At 38.5% G+C, this 14,406-nt stretch overlaps 1 protein-coding gene across 6 annotated transcripts in view; it reads left to right on the top strand.

Moving 5' to 3' along the window:
* Positions 1-14,406, top strand: part of PAWR (pro-apoptotic WT1 regulator) — a 74,091-nt gene that overhangs the window by 33,611 nt on the left and 26,074 nt on the right. For all 6 annotated transcript variants that reach the window (XM_074539680.1, XM_074539679.1, XM_074539678.1 and 3 more), the window contains exon 3: positions 3,835-3,963. In XM_074539680.1, the coding sequence (XP_074395781.1) occupies positions 3,835-3,963 (129 nt within the window). The remainder of the gene's footprint in view (positions 1-3,834; positions 3,964-14,406) is intronic.

The raw sequence follows: 14,406 nt of genomic DNA on the forward strand, positions 1-14,406 counted from the left end.
GTGTGGTTTCTTGTGGCGAGAGCAGCTTGTGCATACTCATGAACTGATCTGCACAGGATAGGAATATTGCCTCTTTCCAGGGAAAAGACAGCCCTTCCCCAACTTTTGCCTGTTCTTAGCAATGCACAAATATTTATAGGAGGCAAACCAGTGAATCATTAGAAATGTTCTTTGTACAGTGTCTCCTTAAACTGGAGGTGGTGGTGTGCTGGAATGTGGAGATATCTTTGTGGCAGTTTCTTTACTCAGTCTGATTCTTTTGAAAGCATCTTAGTCTGCTTGTATTTTCCATACTAGAGGTTTACAAAAAAATGTTTATACTACAGCTTCAAACATCTAGTGAAATCCTGGAAAACCTAAAAAATTTCTGTGGATTCCTTATATTAAGATCAGATGTGGGAATGTCACATTGAATATCTGCTATACAAAACTCAGATGATTTTAATGGAAAATAAGAATCTGAAATGGTATGTGCCTAGTGGCAAAATAAGAAAAGCAGAGGAAAGGGAATGGACAGAGAGAATTATATAATGGGTCCGAATTACACCTCAGTGGTTACAAGTCCATTTCTCTGCTGTGCTGACAGAGAAAGTAATTGCTGTACTTACGTCTTTTTCAATGATGTGAAACTAGTTTTTACAGCAAAGTGCAGTATTTGAGAGAGCCTGCGACGTGAACAACACAGTAATCCAGCTAATTGAAATGTCTTGTGGGCTGAGGCACTTTCAGCTGCAGGGCAGTTTGAAAAACCCAGTTTTTAAAGTGTCTAACAACACTTTAAACATTTTTAATTTTTTTCAATAATAGTGTATCAACCCTCACCCACAAAGTGAAATGTGGTTTTATTGATTTTTATTCCTCTAAAAATTAGCTAAGAAGATAAATGGCAATAATACTAGCAATTAAAAACTGAAGATGAAGTGCATAAGCGGGATATTTTCAATAAGAGAGCTTATTTCATCATGAGTCAAAACTAGTGGATTTCCTTTTAAGGCTAGTGGTTATTGAAGCAAAACTTAATAACTTCCTAAAAGGCAGTAAAAGGTTTAAATGATGTAGTTGTTAGCATGTTGGTTTGTGCTCAGCCTGCATTTTGTAAACATTGTGTGAATTAGTGTGTCTGCATATTTGGAAGGGGAACACAACCTTTGTGTTTGGGAAGCCACGGCCTCTGACAGTGACTATGAATCTGCTATGGGGCAGGAGGGCATTGGCAGCCCTGGCCAGATGTGCTGTGCCAGCCATGGATGGTGGCTGCCAACCTGCGCTCGTGACTCCTCACCTCTTTCAAGATAAAAACCCTGGTGCTTCTGTGGTTCTCACCACTCAAACCTGTGCTGGTCTCAGCTGGTGGGACACCTGCTGCAGTGAAGGGAACTGGAGTGGGGAACAAGCCCCCATAGCCTTTAAAACAGAATTAGATTTACATCAACTGTTTAACAGACTGTTCATGCTTGGGAAGAAGGCCTTTAACCTTGGAAGTATGGATTATTTGGCGTGGTTAAATACCTTTCTGTGGTACTGATTTGCAGACTTTGGTGATCTTGGACCTTCCCGAGAAGAAAGGAGAGGGTGGGAATGGATGTTGCTGGCAAATCCCAAATGAAAATGTTTAGTTTAAAATTATGTGGCTAGAACTTTCATACCAGATTTTGTTCCTGTCAAAAAGGCTAAAAGAATAGTTAATAGCAGGTAATCTTATACTAAAAGAGAGAAGAACATTCTTCATTACAGATGTAATTGTATTCAGAGAAAAATATTTCTGTTGAGCACTCATTCTCATTGTCTTTGGAAATCTTCTGAGAAGCATGTATCTGAAGGACAGAATTTTTGGAGAAAGGTACAGTTATCTATTCAGTCACTACTAAGACTTTCTTCCTACAATATTGATATTTCAGCTTCATTTTTCTCCTTAAAGAATGTTTCCCTTGAAAATGCAAAGTTGTTTCCATTCTCTGTCATGACAACTTGGAGACCAAAGACCAATCTGAAAATGTTTCTGTTTTTCTAACACAGTATCATTCTTCATCTGCATGACGCTATTTAAAATTTACATGATAACTTCTGTGTACCTCCCAATTCTTTCTGAACAAGACTGACTTTGTGAGAGGCAAAGATGACTCCATTTCTTGTTGTGGTAGGGCCTTATGATTTGTTATTGTGTCACTTCATAATGGCTTAATATGGTAATGGGATAAATTAGGACATAAGTGTATGCCATAAAAATTTTTAAGTTTTACAGTTTGTAAAAGGTAGAAGATGTTGATTTAAAGATCATTCCCTAGAATGTGCCATGGCAGTTTTTTAAATGCTTTGTTACAAATGGACCCTACAGAATTACATTAAATATTTGTAATTATTTTATTAGAAAAGACTAATTGAAAGTGTTTTTGAATGTGTAATGATTTAGCCATAGTAACCTTCTCAGTGTGCCTTAGTGATAGGAGCAGGTCTGCATGAGTTACATTGAAAGGTTGGTTAGAAGCAGACCAGTGAAATTGCATTAGTGTCGCTGTCATGAGCACTGCTGTGGAGAGTTTAAATGGCTTTTATTCAGGTTCACTTGTGGAAACATATCCCTTTCTGGTGTGCCAGTTTTCAACACGTGTATCACCAGAGTGTTTGCTTTGGAGGAGCTGGAGTTAGTTTTTGATATACTAGTGCTGTTTTCAGCTAGCAAATAACACTGGCTTTATTTTTAAAGGTGCTGTATTCTAGCGCTCTCATTATATATTTTTGACTAGTTTGGTGTTCTTTGTGTAAGGTGATGACAGAGATTGTCAGTACCTGAGACTCAGAATACTGACTTAGTTTTTACTGCATTAGAAATGTCAACTGAAATAATTTGACATTCATCTTTGTTCTCTGCTAGTCCTGTTCTCTGTTTCTCAAGGTACTGTATATCAATCTAGAAGCTTTTTGGTCTCTTAAATGGGTTATTTCCCTGGTTATTGTGTTTCTGTACAAGGTTTCACACATCTCTTGTTCTGATGTAGAGTGCTGGCAAACAGCTTGTGATGTCATGATTGGAGGTTTTGGGTTTTTTTAGCTTTGTCTGCTTTAAGTTGGTGTTATGACATAGCTGACTTAGCCCAAAGCTGGCCTTAACATGGCTTTGAGCTAGGACAGAGGCTGTAATACTGATTATTTATATTTTTATTTACTTGCCTACTTACTTTTACTGTCTCTGGCCTGACAGCAGTCAGTGCTTTAGAAACTTAATTCTCTCAAAGCAAGTATTTCAGCAAATCTAGTATGAAACATTTGTGCTGAAGGGTCAAAACGTTACATGTGTAAAATGGTGAGTAATTAATGACTGTCCAAGTCATTAAAAAATTACTGATTTTCAATGGTAAATTTTCAAAGAAAAAATGAAAACCAAGAGGGCCAAAATTAAAATGGGTGATTGAGACTGACAGTTCAACCTCAGCAGGTGCCACTATGTCAAAAAAGATCAGTTGTTGAGTGAAGAGTACAATTAACTTTTTTTTTTCTTCTCTGGATTTCCTGAAAATCTCTTGTGTAAAGGTAATACAGTTGCACATGGCAGTCAGGGTTGTAGAATCATTCCAGTGAAAGAAAGTTCAGGTGTAGCCCAAACTCCTGCTCACAGCAGGATTAGCACTGAACTTGCCCAGATCATGTTTTGATTATCTTACTTTTGTCAGGAAGAAAAAGCTGTTTAGTTGGAAAGAAAAGCATTTAAACATTTAATTAGAGTTTCCTGAAATACGAAATTAATATTTGAAGATGTTGACTGATGCATGAATTTTGTGAAATATGTGAAGCAACATACAAGGACTATAACTAATAACCAAATATTTTTCATTTTAGAGCCTTGATGAGTATGAAGATGATGAAGCAGGGCAGAAGGAACGAAAGAAAGAGGATGCTATTACTCAGCAGAACACGGTACAAAATGAGAGTTCCAGTGCAGATACCTCTTGCTCATACTTACTGCAGGTGAGATCTTAACGTTGTTTGTTTTAGCATTTTACTCCAATTTAAAACTTGTACTGCGTTCTTCTTTCTATTTCTAAACAGTAGATTATACCCTACATGAAAAACCCCCTAAAGTTCAGGAGTTGACACATTGCTGGCAGCAGAGTATGAGATTCTACTCCACAAATGTAATACTACTGAGATGAAGATTCTGACAACAGAATCTTCTGTTTCTGTAGAGGTCTTGAAGGTAATAGTTTTAATGTTCATCTTAGAATTTAATGTTTAGTGAGGGGAAAAGAAACTGGGAAATTCAAGTAAAAATGCTGACAAGCATAGAATATTCAATTAATTGGAGGTAGCCTCCTAAATCAGGACACATTTTCCTAATTTATTTTGTTTATTGACTTCTAATTACTGATTCTAGGATTGAAACCAACACGCAAACTCCTAGGGTAAACAGCCTTTGCCCCTGTGTAACCTTTTCTCCCTTTTTATTTCTTTCCAATCCCCATACCACACTGATTCCTGCAGTCCCCTCCCCCTGACATCAAAACATTGCCAGTTATGACTGGTACACCCCTCCTTCATACTACAGCACCTGTGGCAAATGTTCTGTCTCTTTCCTGAGTGCCCTGAGTCTCTTTAGCCAGTCTTGTTTCTCCTTCTGTTACCTAACAGCATGTACAGACCCAGCTGTACCAACTGAGGCCATCCAGCTCTGCCTGTTGACTCCAACAGAGGCAACAGCACATGCACAGTGAGAAAAAAATGCAAACAAACCAAGGACGTGGTGGTCATGGGTAGTTTTGTAACCATCCATAACTAGAGGTGACATGGCTGGATTGGTGAATCTGGATGCATTTTCCTTCTAAAATTTGGCCTAGTCTTTCATCTGCTTGTGGATGCCTTTAATGTTAAGAGCCTGGGGCAGAGGCATCTACAGCTTGATTACCTGGAATGTCAAGATTAGTCTCCTTTTGTTAAAGTTGAATCTGTCATTTTCCAAGTTTCCGTGTGATTTCAGCAAGGTGTCCCAGTGGAAGACACGGGGAACAACTGCTTCCTTGTTATGTGACTGAATGCTGCAAAGAGAGGATGGCTCCTCTCCCTGTTCCCTAGGCTGAATAATTATATTTTACTTGGCTGTTCCTCATACAGGAGTTACTCAATAACATTCTCTACTTTCCAATAACATTTCTCTACTTTTTGACTCTGTTTTGTTTGGTACCCAGAAACAGAACCAATGAAACGTTCAGTATAACATGCAGTCACAGAGTGGTTTAGTGGTGGGGTTTGTTTTGTTCTCTGTTTCTTTCCTAATAATTCCTGATGCCTATTTGACTCCTGAGCCCTGAATTTACTGTTTATGTTGTAAATGTCTAATCTAACTTAACATTTTTCAAGTTATCTGTGAGTGAGAATAACCAGCTCAGAGGTCAATGCCTGTGTAAATTTAGAAACATGTTCACCTTTTGTTTCACTTATGTACATTAAATTTAATCTCCTGTTCCACCTCCCAGTCACTCCCAATAAAGGAGTCATGCATGTTTTAACAGTTGATCTGTATCTTTTCTGTTCTGAGTAGCATCTGTGGACATCTCCTCCCCAAACACATTGAAAAGCCCAGGTTCCTGCACAGGTTCCTGTGACACTGTTCTGGTTGTTTCATCTGCTGTGAAAGCTGACCATTGGGTCCGCTGTTATTTCCTGCCTTTTCACCAGCGGACATTCTCTTTTATTCTCTGAGGAGATGACTTTCTTGAGTAGGCTTTGGGGAGTGCCTTTGAAATGTGGTATGCTGTCATTCAAATTTCTGTCCTGGACATGTTTTTATAACTTAAAAAAGCTGTATTAGATTTGAGATGTGCAACTATTCTACAAATGCCATGGTGACTCTTCCACATGCTATCATGTTTACTTACTTATTCCTTAATTCTTCTAGACTTATGTCATGGTTTGAGCCTGGCACAGAGCCAGTGCCCCCCCATGAAAATGCCTCACCCTGGTGTCTGCTGTGAGATGTGACCAGGAATAAGCAAAACAGGCTCTAACTTAAACATAAAGAACACTTTATTACTTAAACTACAGGAAAATAGGGAAAGACTATAAGGAAAAGAAAAAAAAGAAATTGAAAACCTTACAAAAAAACTTTCCTCCTCCCCACTCCCTGACTTTCCCAATCCGATACATTCTCCCAAATCATCAACTGCCCAGCCTTGGCCCCACACTTTAGTATACTCAAACTGCAGTTCATGAAGAGGAAAGGAGTCCTTCTTGTTCCATAGGCTTCCCCTGGAAACACACTGAAACCTCGTGTGCTTCCCTGTCACTTCGGCACCGCCCGGAAAAAGTCCTTTTGCTGCTTGTGACATCTTCCTTCCATGCCCAGTGCTCTCACCACTGACGCATGGACAGAGCTGCTCTTAGGGTTGTCTTTCAAGGATGCCTTGTCTCACTCCAAAAAGGCACAGTCTCTGCTTTGGGACATCTGTCCCCCCCATATTTTTCCAACCCCCTGGGGCCGGGGGGTCCTCACGAAGAACCCTCCTGGTTTTGAGCCACTGCGTCCCCCTAAGTGCAGTCTGTGTCACAGGAACAACTGAGTCCATGGCCACAAGAAAAGTCCAGCCAAAAGGCCACTCCAAATCATCTCTTCCCATTCAATCATCTCCACGTCCTTCGGGCCAGGTCCTTGTCTCATCTCATCTCTTATCTCCCTTCTTATTCAGCTTCGAGGAGGATTAGCATTTTTGCAAGGCCCCAATCATGAAAGAAAGGGTTAAAAGTTTTCAGTCTCTATCTGTCCCGGAGTGGCACTCCCACACACGCTGCCCACACGCTGCCGCTCCGGCCGGGCACTCTTCCTCCCCCCTTCTCCTCCTGGGCCGGCTGCTATCACATTCGGTGTTGCCGGTTCTCTCTCTCTCTCCCTCCTGGGGGGGGGGGGGGGGGGGGGCTGGCTGCCCGAGGGCTGACTCTCTGGGATCTTCCACCCTTCCATCCTCGAAGCCCCCTCAACCCCCATCTCTGTCCAGGCCCCGGGCCTACCGCATGGCTGCCCCTCCCCCCGCCCAGCAGCAGAGGCTGGACGGGGGAAGAGATCTGACCTCTGCGCTGCGACGTCCCAAGAGAGAGTGCCAAGGGCAGTGCCCTGCTTTTAACCCCTGTGTATTCTCAGAGGTGTGTCCAAACCCCACTGGCTACACTAGGTGCCAGTCTCAAACCTAAAACTTTCATTGGTTTGACCACAGCTTCCCAGAATTCCCACTCCTTCCTGGTCAAACCACCACAACTTACTAGAAACACTTTATTCTGTATAAATATCAAATTTACTCCTCTGTAGTTCTGTGTTTGTTTAAGAATGTTCTTGAGGATGATGTTTATGTTACCCTGTGGTACTAGGGCAGTTTTAAATGAGAAGTTCCATTTAATCTCGAGTAGTTCAGCTATTATATTTTTCAGTAACGTCAATAGTTTCTTCAAAGCTCAAGGAGTAAATAGCTGCCTCAGTCTGGTAGGTAACATTTTAAAATTTCTTTTATTATTTTTTTTCCACATTTTAACAGTGCTTCTGCTGTAGATAGACTGTTCTCCAAAGGGAGTGCTCTGATATGACACTCTTACCATTCTTTTCCATGGTGTGCATCAACAAAAATATTTCTTCAAAGCAACTGTCTCCTCTGAGTATGCCTCATATAACCAGATCTGTTGTCTTTGCAGATGTGTCAGGAGCCATCACGCTAAAAAGTTTTTATGCTTTTCTCCAAATTGTTTGTAAGACTCTTTCTTGTTCACTCTGTTTTCACTTCTTCAGCAGATATTCCAAAAGTTTTAATTCTTAGTTTCTCCTAGTGGTATTATATAATGCTTTGCCTATATTCCTGTGCCCTCTTTTTTTCATCCATATTTTCTATTCTTCTTGACAAGCAACCTAAGTTTTTATTTACCAAACCATCTGTATTAATTGTATTGTACATTTCCAAGTTTGTCACCTCTCTCCCAGCAGGCACTACTTCTTTGTTGACAGAGCTCAGCAGGAGTGTCGTGTCACCAGCAATACAGAAGTGAGCCCCAGGTCTTGGATCTGGCACAGGCCCAGGGTGGCACATGCACAGAACAGATGGAACCTTAGAAAGTTGCAGCTACTAAGGTTTAATCAGTTTACTCCTGGCTCTGTCAATTCGCTTTTTATTAGAAGACTTAGAACTTGCCCATTTTCAACAGAAATTGACAGTAGTGTTATTTCAGCTTTGATGACTTAATTTCCTTTTGATTCTACTCTGTCCAAGACTAATACTTTTTAAAAGTAGAGCTTATGTTGCAGATGTAAGAACTAATTTTAAGTTGCCATTGACCAATATATATTTTACTTCAATGTACTAAGCAGAATAAATACATTTCTGTAGTTACAGCTATTCACCCCCATTTGTCCATTCTTATTATCATTTAATGAAATTTGTAAATACATAATTATTGTGAAAATGGTAAATAAAATGGTATTGACTTCATATTTGATGAGGAAATAAGTTGCTGGATAAGGTTTTTCTTTCCAGTCCTTAATCTGATTTTTCAGTTCCCTTTTAATATTGTCAGAGGTTGTGGTTCTCATTTTCTTAGGCAATATGTACATTTTTTGAAAACTCTGTCTGAATTGGAAGTTCTTCATCCAAAGCACAGACTCACCAGGTTTGTTAAGAATAGATCCAAAAATACAGCAGATTTGAGTATTTTCCCTGAAGCAGAACTATTTGACTGAAATCATCTTCTGAATTATTTTATATTGGCAGTATACAAGGTGGTGGTCTGGCAATGTTACAAGCACTGAAAAACTGTTGCAATCAAAGAATTTGTTGTGTAATTTTAGAAAAAGATAGTGTGGATAGCCTCATCTCAACATTAAATCCTCTCCAGACACAAGTGTTATATCTGACACTGACTTTCTGGCTCGATTTTCCTCCTGTTCTTAGTAGGACTAAAATCCTATTGAGGTTGTTCTGATCTTGTGAGTTGTGGTACTGTGGGCTACACCAGTGATGTGTATGGGAATGCACACTGAGGGTGAGAAGTCCATATCAGTAAGCCTAGAACTCTTACAAATGAGCTAGAAAATCTGTAATGCTAAGGACAAGCATAGATAAAACTCCTACTTTAAAAGTTAAGGTTTCTACTTTAATTACCAGACACTGAAGATTTCTAGTTACAGAAATCTAGCTCTTGTTTAGCAGAGATGGCAAAATTGAAAATAGTGCAAAATTATTTGTTAGCAATGTTTTTCTTGGAGGTGGATAGAAATGGTGCGTTCAAAGTAGTGAACATGTCTTCATTGAAAATGGTGTTAATGTGCTATACAGAAAGCTTGCATCCAAAACACCTACAAGATTTGGCTGAAAAAAAACAATTTGTTTATTGAAGATTTATTTTTAAGTCTTTTAGAAAACTTTCTGAGTTTCAGAATGTGGAAAAGATGTTACTATTAGCTAATACTCAAAAAAACCTTGCCAAAAAACACCATATGCAAGGCCTTTATATCAGAGCATTTAGGTTTGCTGATACTATGGTCATGTGCCTCTTGGAATTCAGTTGTTTGTACATCTGGCCTCCTAAAATATGTCCCAAATATGTGCCCTTCTTCATGTAATCATGTGGCAGTAGGGTTATGGTCATTAAAAAGTGATATTTGAGCATGGTAGTATGTTGTGATGTATATGTCACCTTATGGTGTTCTTGGAAAATTGGAGAGCCAAAATGATGTATATGTCTCTTTATGGTGTTTTTGGAAAATTGGAGAGCCAAGGGAAAGGCTGAGAAGATTAAGTCAAAGCCAATATAAAGCCTTGCAGTGAGAGACACATATATAGGTCCTCCATCCATTAAAAACGTCAAATTACAACTGTCTGTTTTTTGGTAGTTATTCTGTAATAATACAGAAGTATCATTCTCAATACCTTGGAAAGGGTTTGAAATCCTTTGTTTTATGTTATCTTTGGTTCCTTTCTGCTTGAATTTTATCTTAAATGTTGTAATGTCTGTGAATGCTAGTTGTGCTGAGCAGTGAATGAGTACACTGCAAAAAATATATCAGCTGTGAATTATTGACATTTAAGATATGGAAGTTGAGTAAATACATATTGACAAAAGCATCAAGAGACAATAAGGCATTTTAAGAACTTCAAAATTACTTTTGTCTTTGGCATGAGAATGGGGTTCTAGATGTGTGTTTTTCTCCTCACTGAGGACAAAATGGGTCTTGCTGGATGAGCTGAATCCTTTTCTCTCCCTGGAAAACTTGACCCAAACATGTCAGGATGACTTTTGCTGCTAACATAACATGGAAATAAGAATCAATTATAGTGAGAGATACTGATTTTTGTGCCTGTGGTCATGGAAAGAGGAAATTCTGAGTCACTTAGATACTGAATTCAGCCTTTGTAAAACTAATACTCTGAATCCTTCAACTGAAAGGTAATTATTTATAAATACTAGAATGATTTAGAATATCTTAATGTAGAAAGGGAATGCTGATCTTAATTATTGTCACACAGAATTTGTCTAGTGTATTTCTTAATTCCATATTAAGAAATTGAAGATCATAACTATCACAGTTACCAATATCTTTTGCATCTGTCTGATTGCCAAAGACTCTGCAGTTATCTGCTGGCAACCTGTCTTGGTATTTCTAGTGCTGGTATGAAGCTGGGAGGAGAATTTTGCCTCTCAAGCATTCTGAAGTCTGGGACCCAAGTATGAGATGACTCACTATGACAACTGTTTTGCTGTACCTAATTTTATATTATGTATTGCTGCAAAGCCCAGGGCCGCATTCAAGACCTTGCACTTCATTTGGAAATAGCAATAATTTTGTTCCAACAATTAATTTGCATTGTGTATGCAATTGTAATGCACATTTCTCGCTCTCCCTGTATTGATCTTAGCATGTACATGAACAAGAAATTAAGATGTTGAATCTTACAAAATTACTTTATACAAGATAGAGCTTTGTGAGATAAATTTTAGACAGTTAAACATCCACACTGAATTGGAGTCACAAACACAGAATGGATTTGCCAGGCAAAGAAATATCACTTCATTTGTAGCACTTAACCTTGTTGGACTGTAAGTTGTATTATATTCCTGCAGTAAGCACAAATTATGTGCATTAGCAGACAGACTAAAGCTTGATCCTAGTACTGAATTCCTGTGGAGCTGTTAATCCAAGACAATGGAAGGCAAAGCTGCCCTAGTTTTCAGCCCAGAGCACTGACTTACATGCACAGCAGTATTGCCATGTCTTGAGTTGCTCTCGCTCCTCTCTGTGGCAGCAATGCAGGTTTTTGTACTCTGCCAGAGGTTCCCTTGTGATGGATGCTTGGATAATCGTTCAGTTTAGTGTAGAAATTACTCAGTACCTTTGAAAGAATCCTTGTTGATTGGAGATGAGGGTTGAATGAAATGTCTACATAATTAGCATTAATGGTACAACTATGAAATTGTGTCACAGTAGGTTGGGTTCATTGTAGTAACTTCAATATGAAGGTTAGGTGGCTAGTGAAGTAATGTAAACTTGATTTATTAACATGACCCTTTAGTTATACCTTGTGCATTCAGTTGTGAGTCATTCAAAAGCCTTTGAAAATTGAAGGAAAACCACATTTGATCTTGTTTTAATCTTTTGTGCTAAAAAAGTTTAACATTTCACCAAAACATTACAGGCACTTTCTAAAAGGAATGTAGTCCAGAGATATCTTTACAGAAGTGTAGTTCTGTTTGCTTAAATACGATTCTTTTCTTTAAATGTGGCCTAAGACATTGAAATTTTTGGAAGCAAGGACATATATCAGTGTTTAATGTTTAAATGTTTAATAGACATACCTTATAAGCTTTGCTCAAAGCAATAAATACAGGTAAGGAATAAAATTTCTTCTTTGCCTTGTGGCAGACTATGAGAAATGCAGGGATCTGAATTTGTTACCTGCATTTCTTTCAGAAGGACAGCTGAAAACCTGCTTGACACAAGCATCCCTAGAGTTTTGTACTTCAGTCTTGTGCCGAGATTATACTGCTAAATAAGGCAACTCAAGTTGCTCTTCTTGACTATTTTACCTTTTCTGGCTTTTCATTTAGCAGTGTAATGTCATACAACATCATTTTACAATTACTCTCATTATCCAAAGTATGTGGTAACAGTATTCATGCCTATTCATACATGATCTTGGCTTTTCAAAGGTGTTTGGCATCTAGGTTTCATGTATGAAGAACTGTATGCATGCATTCAAGGGTAATAATTCATCTTTTGTAAGTGTTTTACTGTGATTGTTGCTTGATGTTAATTTCCATCCATAGAGAAAATGTAGTTTTCTACACTAGGCATGCATAAATGTATTAAACATGGGTTTTTTTCAGCACTACATTTTTTAGATGTTTGGCCAGGAATTATTTTGCATACTAACGTGATTATAGCATTGGTATTGTATTTAAAAGGAACTAAATGTGATTAAAGTACAGAAATACATTAATTGTGGTGACATGTGTTTGAGGTTGGAAGTCATAAGTAATTTTGCCAAATCAGGTTATGAGACTCTAATATTTGAGATTTAACTACCAGATAATATTCATCTTAGGTTTTCTATTTGCAGGTGAAGTGTGATGCACTTCACAGAGATGATACGAAAGCAGTTAATAGTATCCACAAAGCACTTAAGCACTAATGGTGTCTGCAGTAGAAAACTCATTAGGAAATCTGACTGTATGTCTAAAAATGTTTGCATCAAAATTAGTTAAAAAGGATTCCAATTCAGTGTTGATTATTAAAATATTACTAAATTTTAAAATACATTTGCACCTTTAGTCAGTTTTGTGTGTGTGCAGTGTTTTTAAAGTGACATTAGTTGGAGGGAATTTGCTGCCCTGTGTGGGTCATAACATGAACCAGGTGCTTCAGTTCCCATCTGCCATGGCTCCCATGGCTTGGGAGACCCAGATGATTGTTGTGATCTGTGTAAGGAAAACAGGAACACAGGAATTTCATATTTTCACAGTCATGCATGATCAGGCAATCACTCAGGTAATTTCTAGCAAAATGGGCCTATATTCAGAGCAGTTTGAGTATGTTAATAACTAAGTAATTATGGCATGTGCCCACTTTGTGAAGAGGCAGCAAGTACAAATATTCAGCATTACTCACTGGGTACTGTTCTTTGTGTTCCACTTAAGAGATGTTGTGGAAAAATCCATCATGATGTCAGGAAGGGCAGTATCATGAGTTTGAATGAAAGTGGCATAGGTCTGGGACATTCTGACCTGTTCTGAATTGGTTGACTTTGTAATCTTGATTTGCTTTAATTGCTTTTTTATGTATGTATTATTGCAGGTTGGAAAAACTGCACTCTACATAGTAAATTTTTAATTAAAATCTTCAACGTAACTTCTGAGTTTGAGTAATAATGTTGCATGGTGTTCTTGTCTGGTATAACTGGAGGCTTTAACTATACTCAAGGATTTGTTTTGATAAAAATGAGATTGCTAGCTTTTAGTTACATTGTATGGATTTGTGTTTTTAGTAGAAGATTTTAAAAAAGTGGAGTCTGGTTTTCGCATCAGAGTGGGCTCTGTCATAAGATGGTGTTGTAGCAGCATAGGTTTTCACTGCCAAAATCTTCTTCCTTTCCTGTCATGTGAGTAAATTCAGTATATAATGTGTGTCTGTTGGAAGAGTGCTGCTGATCCCTGCATGTTCAGTGGGTTTTACCTTGCCAAAGGATCTGCACATGCACATCTGATTCAGCTGTACTGCATGTGCACTGTCCAATACTGCTGCTTTGGAAGGTGCTTTCAAGTGAAATCAGGGTCCTTTTTGCCCCTAAGAAATCAGTTACTGATGTGAGACCCGTGGGAAAGAGGGTGGCTGTAAATGGCCAGGAAAAGTTGCTTGGCTGAGCACCATGTAACCTTGAGGGTGCAGCTTGGGCATCCCTACTTTGAGTTGCCTGACTTCTGCTCTTGAAGGGAAATACTGATAATGACTACCAAGATTTGTCTTCCTGACAACTCACCAAGAAGAGAGATCTTTCAGTTTTTTGTGGAAGGCATTATTTGTGTTCAGTGCTTGATCACTGTCAGCATAAATTTGATTACCTTTGATAGCAAACTTTGCTTTTCTTAGAAAGAAATACAGCATTATTAACATTTTTAACATCTGGGCTTAGTAAAGTTTAATTTAGTGGATAAGTGGTTTAAGCTTAAAATTTTGTTTGATGAATGGATTTCACTCCCAGTAAATAGAATTAAATGTACTATGATATAGCTTAAAATTGAATATTTGATTTTGTGGGTCTGTGTGTGTGTGCATAACTGTTTGTCACAGGACCTGCATGAAAACTAAAGCTGAATCAAGCCCATGCAGGCATGGCATTGTGAAGGCTTCCTGTTCTTGCTTTAGAGTCACAGCTGTGCCTAGGAATCTAC

Source organism: Zonotrichia albicollis, chromosome 4, assembly GCF_047830755.1.
Source record: "Zonotrichia albicollis isolate bZonAlb1 chromosome 4, bZonAlb1.hap1, whole genome shotgun sequence".
Taxonomy (NCBI): domain Eukaryota; kingdom Metazoa; phylum Chordata; class Aves; order Passeriformes; family Passerellidae; genus Zonotrichia; species Zonotrichia albicollis.